Below are 6,038 nucleotides of genomic sequence, written 5' to 3'. Positions count from 1 at the left end.
TTTACATTCACAAACTATACCTACCTTCCGGTTTGTCTGACTTGTCGCTGTGTTTTCGGATTTGTTAATGTGTTTCGTGCAATGATTCAGACAAACTGGAAAAGGTAGGTATAGTTTTGTTTTCTGCAGACTTTCCTGAAGCCCTAAATTAATAATGGTCATAGTGACATTGGTAACATTGCATTAATGTAATAATATCTGATAGCCATTAGAGGGCACTCTCGTGCTGCATGTGGGTGTGTTTGCAGTGTGCAGAGTAAACGAGTAAAAACGCTGCAGTCATGTCTCCGGTTCTTTCTCACTTAACGGGAAAATATGTGTTTTATAGCATAATGATGCAAACATAACAGTATTTACATTCATCACATTACTGTGCTGAAAACAATACAAATTAAATAAAAAGAAGAAAAAGTGTAGAAGAAGAAAAGCGGACAAAGACAGAGGTAATGTGATGTAATGAATGGTGATGATCATATAAATAAACTCAGTTTAGTAAAAGTTTGTAAACAAACTTTATATTGGTCCAGTTTTAAAGTTTATTCTAAAAGTTATAAATAGTGTAATAATGTCTGGGTTTCCAGAGATCCGTGATTTAGTAACATTTTAATTTTGTTTTGTCACATGATACGTTTTAACAACATTTGACTCTATAGTTGTGTAGAATTTGGGGATTTGTGGTATTTGTAATTGAGTGGTTAATTCGATAATGTTTGTTTATAACTTGGCTTATTAAAAAAAAAGCAACATTTGATGTAAAATTCCCTTTAAAAGCGCAGTACAGTGTAATTCATCGTGATACCGCTAGAGGGAGCTAAAGTTTAGTAGAACATTACTGCCACCTACTGGACATCGAACACTTTTTAAAATGAAGTGGAAGATTAAACAGTACTGATATGATAAAGAAGTGTTTAAATAAAGACTTTTATGTGCAGGAAGACCAGATGTAATTATTCCTACTGTTTGTGTTTCATTTATAATGTTAGACAGCACCTATATTTTATATTCGATCAGATATCAATGTTTGTTTGTTTTTAAAGAAAAAAATAATAAATGCTTTTATTTCACCACACACTCATTAACAAGACAATGTAGTTATGAACAAATTTTCTTTACAAAACACAGGAAGCTGAAAGCAGCTGAGATGTAAATATCAGAGAGAACATTAAATATGATGTCAAATGTAGTGACAGACATTTTCATGTTGTTCTAATCAACAGTATTGGGTGACCTACGTTCCTGTGGTGGTGAACATGACTGCGAGTTCTCCAGAAGAACAAATGCTGGTAATGTACAGTTCAAACACACACTGTTTTCACACAGAATAAACTAAAGCCCATCACTTCCTCATCACCTAAACACACTGTTCATTTAGATTTTACTTGAGCCAAACGTGCTCATTTTGTAAACTCCTTGATCACTTACTCTGTCTTTAAGGGAACTAAACAAAGAGGAATGAATGAAAAGTGGTATCCAATCTGTGATATTATTGGGGACCTGATTATGGTTCAGAACGATCTATAAAACATAACTGACTACTAAAATCAGATTGTCAAAATGTCCATATAGAGGAGTATGAGCGCAACTGGCAACATCTAAAGGCCACAGCTCTGATTTGATTAAACAGAGTGAAGGCTATTCATGAAGTATATCAGAATTGTACAAATCAATTAAACTACTTACTCTATGAACTCTATTTAAACAAAATCATTACTGAGTTTGGACCAAAATGATATCTGTATGCTAATGTGTGCTAATCAGGAAATACGTTCTACCTACCTTTCCTAGCCTGACTTTAAAATCCCACCCCTGTCTGGCCTGCACTTCCCTCACTCTGCCCTGTCTTTCCCTCCTGCATTGCCTGAGTTTCTCTCACCCACATTACTTCACCTACATTACCATACCTAACTGTGCTATATGGGATGTTCTACTATAATGATCAGGCCGGTACAACCAGACTCCATTCCCAATGGTCCCTCCACTGCAGCAACATCCATCTACCAAGAGGAAGAGGAAAACGGTGCGTGTGCTTACTCTTTGTTTCAGTACTGGTTCATTTACTGAGTATATGAGCCTCAATTATTATTTTTTTAGATTTTTGACTCGTCTAGTCTGTGATTTAATTGCTACTGTCTCTGTTGTCTACAGATGAACAGCTTGAGAGTTATTCAGTAAAATCTGCTGCATTAGATGGCGCTGAAAAGTCTACCTCTTCAGCTGAGCCCGGTCCTGCACAAGCCGTCACACCAAAGCCAGATAAAACAGAGCCTGTGCACGTGCCCCCAGAGGTTCCAGCTTCTGCTCTATTCACCATCGATGAGCCGAAACAGACACGGCTCCTCGACTCCCAATCGCTCAGAGAGGTGAGTTTAGGCTCGTCGCTGTCCCTGCACGTGACTAAATTAAACGTAGTCCAGCATTTTCCAACATGTTTTAATTAAGACGTTGCAAATGGTTAAACTGTTGTGCATGTTAAACGTGTTGACTACAAAAGTAGCCTGAAAGAACTCGTAAGAGTCGTACTTTTTAAATACGTTTTCTACAAATAAAAGAATTCAACATCTTTACATTTCAATATGCAATATTATCTTTGGTAATATGCGTATAAAATCTCACATAATCCCTCCTTTTCCCAGCTGCCCTTTGACTTTCATTGTAATCGAGTCATGAGTAAAGTTTTCTGCTCGTCTCAATAAACTAGGAGGCATGTTAGCTCTTGGTTGTAGTTATTGCACATGGACTACAAATCCTGTAGATATAAACTGAGGTGCAACACTGGAGTATTTCTTTAAATAACTATATATAAAGATAGAAATGCTGTCGTTCACTTCGGTGAATGTGTGAAACCTACATTTACACTACAAATTCACAGTAATCCTGGTGTTTTATTATTAATTGGGTGTGTTTGTGTGTTAGGATAAGCCAGAGCTCGCTTTCCAGCAGTCTGACTTTGACCTTAAGCCAGTCTCAACCACAGTCGAGAATTCCAGTGTGTCTCCTGTGATTGTGGAGCATCTGGCTTCAGCAGAAACACCAGCAGATGAGATCGAGCGCAGGAAGCCGAGCGCAAGAACGAACCCGAGCCCAGCTCTGAGGATGAAAGCAACGATGGGGTCCTTTCACCTGTCGAAGAGCCCAACAACACCACCATGCACAGTGAGACCTACTTCTTCTGACTCGCACACTTCATCATGTTTTCACTACTTTTCATGTCTGCTTTTGCTCGTTCCTTCCTCAGAGCCAGAGATGGAGAATAAGAGGATACAATATAGTAGAGACTTTCTTTTGAGCATCCAGTTCATGCCTGATTGTATGCAGAAGCCAGAGGGGCTTCCATCCATACCTGATGTGGTGCTACACAAGGTAAGCCTCCTGACATGTGGGCTTTATTTCAACTTAAAAACCAAATAAGGAATATTGTTTCACAGATCATTGCTTCACTCTCTGCTTTTACAGTGTAACCAAAATAAGTTGCCACCGGACCCACAGGGTCTCAGCTCCAGAGACTCAAATATCTCAAATATTCCAGCAGGAACTGGAAGCAGCTGTTTCAGTAAGCATCGTTTCTCTCAAGAGGGCTTTCTCTTCATTTTCCCACAGAATAAAATCAAAATCTACTGAATTTGCAAATGAAGCTCTTGAACCCGTCCTTCTGTAAAATTTCTATGGTATCTTCATGTGTAATATTTGTATTTTTTAATTGCACAGATTTTTAGTTTTTATGATGATTGACTTTTCCAGGCCAGTAATCGTGAGAGGCTTCAGGACGAGCTGGAGGAGGCAAAAACAAAGCTCATGAAAAACCAGGGTAACGTCAAGTTCATCGGGAGCTGTTTAACGAGTCCATCATTCATAACCACGTGGTAAAACTGCTGAAACAAAATGAAGAGGAAAGTCTCGAGTGCCTCTCTATTCTCCTCACCACCGCCGGCTAAGAGATGGACTTTAAGAAGGCCAAGGTAAACAACCAAAGACGCCATTGTAGAGCATTTTCATTGTTCAGGATTGTTCTAATTACCATCCTGCAAAGTTGTACACTATTATACCTTTAATGTAGCATATTGAATATTCATTCCAATAAGATTTAAATAAGATTTATTTGGGACCGAATTTCGGGGGACGACGGCTGAACTGGAAGAACGGCTGCGATGGAGAAACTAGCGCTAGAGCCACATCCGGAGCATCAGGTGAGTCTGTAGTGAATGTAGTCTGTGTCCTTTTTCAGCTCTCTCCTGTGTTCATGTTGTGAAAAGCGAGTTGTGATTGTAGGTGTTGTTCTTGAAACTTAATTCAGTTTAATGCATGAGCATTTTTAGTCATGACACATCATGTCTCTTGTGTTTCAGTAAAACTGGACGCAGTGCCAGACTCGACTACAAACAAGCCTGCGCTATCAGAGGAGGAAATGGAGAAACGCTCTAAATCCATTATTGAGAAGTTTCTACACATAAATGATTACAGAGTAATGATCTCATGCAGTGACCTGGACCACGCTGGGCGAAACCAGATCACACGTGACCATCTGTTCCATCAGCTGCTGCAGGCTGGGATCCTCTCCACATCTCAGTTTTTTAAAGGGTGAGTAACATTCCTGCACCACACAGCTCCGTCTCCCACTGGTGCCAGAGACACTACTGTCTGCGTCATGAGATGTCCTCAGCTTGATGACATATTTACACCCAATGGGGTTATTGTTAGCATTATTATGAATACGCTTGCGTTTACATTTGGTCATTTTTTGGGGAATTTTATAAGAGAATCAGAATCCTTTAATAAGACTTTTGTCTGTGTTTTCTTTTTGCTCTCTTTCCCCCCATTTTCTTACCTATCCTTGTTTACACAGGTTCTCAGAAACCCTCGAGATAGCAGATGATATGGCGATTGACATTCCTTATGTATGGCAGTACATAGCGGAGCTCGTTAATCCTGTGCTTCGGGAAGGAGGAATCTCTTTGAGATAATTATTAATGTATTTACAGTTACATTTGAGACTTTACATATACATTTTTTGCTGGAAAGGAAGTTGGTGTTTGTTTTTAATTGTTGATTTCTTGTGAATTCCAGTGAATTTAGCAAACCACTACTTCCTGTGGCAAGAGCCGGCATATTATTTGCAGAAATATTGCAGCTTCTCTGCAAACAAATGGTGACAAAAGATTCTTTTTGTTCAAGTCATTGCTGTGTTTCTTCACTTTAGAGCCAAAAGGAAGTGGAGGTCTTATGGAGGACTCTAAACTGAGCTGGGCTGATTTTCTTCCTGAAACCGTGGATGGGAACAACTTCATTACTGAGCAGGTGAGCTGTTGGCTGCACACTAGATTTAGACTCCACTGGAAGATCTGGACCAAACAGGATCCAGTGGGCAGTAGATTTTCTACTACTTGAGTAATAATAATAGAAGAGCTGAGTAAAAGTGACAGCATAGTTATTTTATGAAATCATTTCGCTTGAAAATTGATTTGAAATACTATTGTTTATGTCTGATCTAATCGCTTGCTCGGCATATTTTTGGCTGGTTGTTACAGAGGGCTTTTAAAAATGTGCAATAATCAATATGGGTTAAAAATCATACTGTGATCAATTTCATTTGTTAGTATAAGAACATTGTCAGTGAACTCAAATGGCAGCTCGTCTGATCAGAAAAGAAAAGTGTTTGTGTTTGTGGTGTAAAAAGCAGTGTGTTGGTTGGTAGACTTGACGCAGTTTATTTCTAAACCAGCACAAATGCTGCCTTTAAGAAGAACATCTTCAGAGGGGTTTTTTCTCGTCCTGGTATCATAAGTGTAGATAAACATAGGTTGTGTTTAATTGACAGCCCTGATGAAGTCTGATGACCTGAAGAGGGTGGAGCTGAGACTTCAGACAGCAGGCGGACTTCTGAGGAGGAACATCAGCACCACACGAGAGGTTAGAGGTCACCCAACCTGTAATTAATCCTGGAGGAATTAAGTGTGATTAGAGATAGCGATTTAAATGTGTGTGTGTGTGTGTGTGTGTGTGTGTGTGTGTGTGTGTGTGTGTGTGTGTGTGTGTGTGTGTGT

General features: G+C 39.3%; 1 protein-coding gene and 3 long non-coding RNA genes across 5 annotated transcripts; all 4 read left to right on the top strand.

Annotated features, from left to right (window-relative positions):
- Positions 1-429: 429 nt before the first annotated feature.
- On the top strand, positions 430-2,334 carry LOC124382505. Its single transcript, XR_006925056.1, has 4 exons — positions 430-443; positions 1,218-1,283; positions 1,955-2,017; positions 2,146-2,334. It is a non-coding gene; the product is annotated as an uncharacterized LOC124382505 (long non-coding RNA).
- Positions 2,335-3,063: 729 nt separating this feature from the next.
- On the top strand, positions 3,064-3,784 carry LOC124382504 (eukaryotic translation initiation factor 4 gamma 3-like). Its single transcript, XM_046844575.1, has 4 exons — positions 3,064-3,153; positions 3,236-3,360; positions 3,454-3,550; positions 3,739-3,784. Exons 1-4 carry the CDS (start codon positions 3,147-3,149, stop codon positions 3,744-3,746), a joined length of 237 nt encoding a protein of 78 aa, XP_046700531.1. The 5' UTR covers positions 3,064-3,146; the 3' UTR covers positions 3,747-3,784.
- Positions 3,785-3,835: 51 nt separating this feature from the next.
- Positions 3,836-4,487, top strand: LOC124382507. The gene is made up of 3 exons (XR_006925059.1): positions 3,836-3,956; positions 4,080-4,184; positions 4,344-4,487. It is a non-coding gene; the product is annotated as an uncharacterized LOC124382507 (long non-coding RNA).
- Positions 4,488-4,494: 7 nt separating this feature from the next.
- On the top strand, positions 4,495-5,225 carry LOC124382506. Of its 2 annotated transcripts, XR_006925057.1 has the most exons (4): positions 4,495-4,575; positions 4,841-4,966; positions 5,062-5,143; positions 5,195-5,225. It is a non-coding gene; the product is annotated as an uncharacterized LOC124382506 (long non-coding RNA). The 2 variants fall into 2 exon arrangements; XR_006925058.1 differs by lacking the exon at positions 5,062-5,143 and having other exon boundaries at positions 5,195-5,224.
- The last annotated feature ends 813 nt before the right edge of the window (positions 5,226-6,038 follow it).

Source organism: Silurus meridionalis, unplaced genomic scaffold, assembly GCF_014805685.1.
Source record: "Silurus meridionalis isolate SWU-2019-XX unplaced genomic scaffold, ASM1480568v1 Scaffold544, whole genome shotgun sequence".
Classification (NCBI taxonomy): Eukaryota; Metazoa; Chordata; class Actinopteri; order Siluriformes; family Siluridae; genus Silurus; species Silurus meridionalis.
This window is presented reverse-complemented; position numbering and strand designations above follow the sequence as displayed.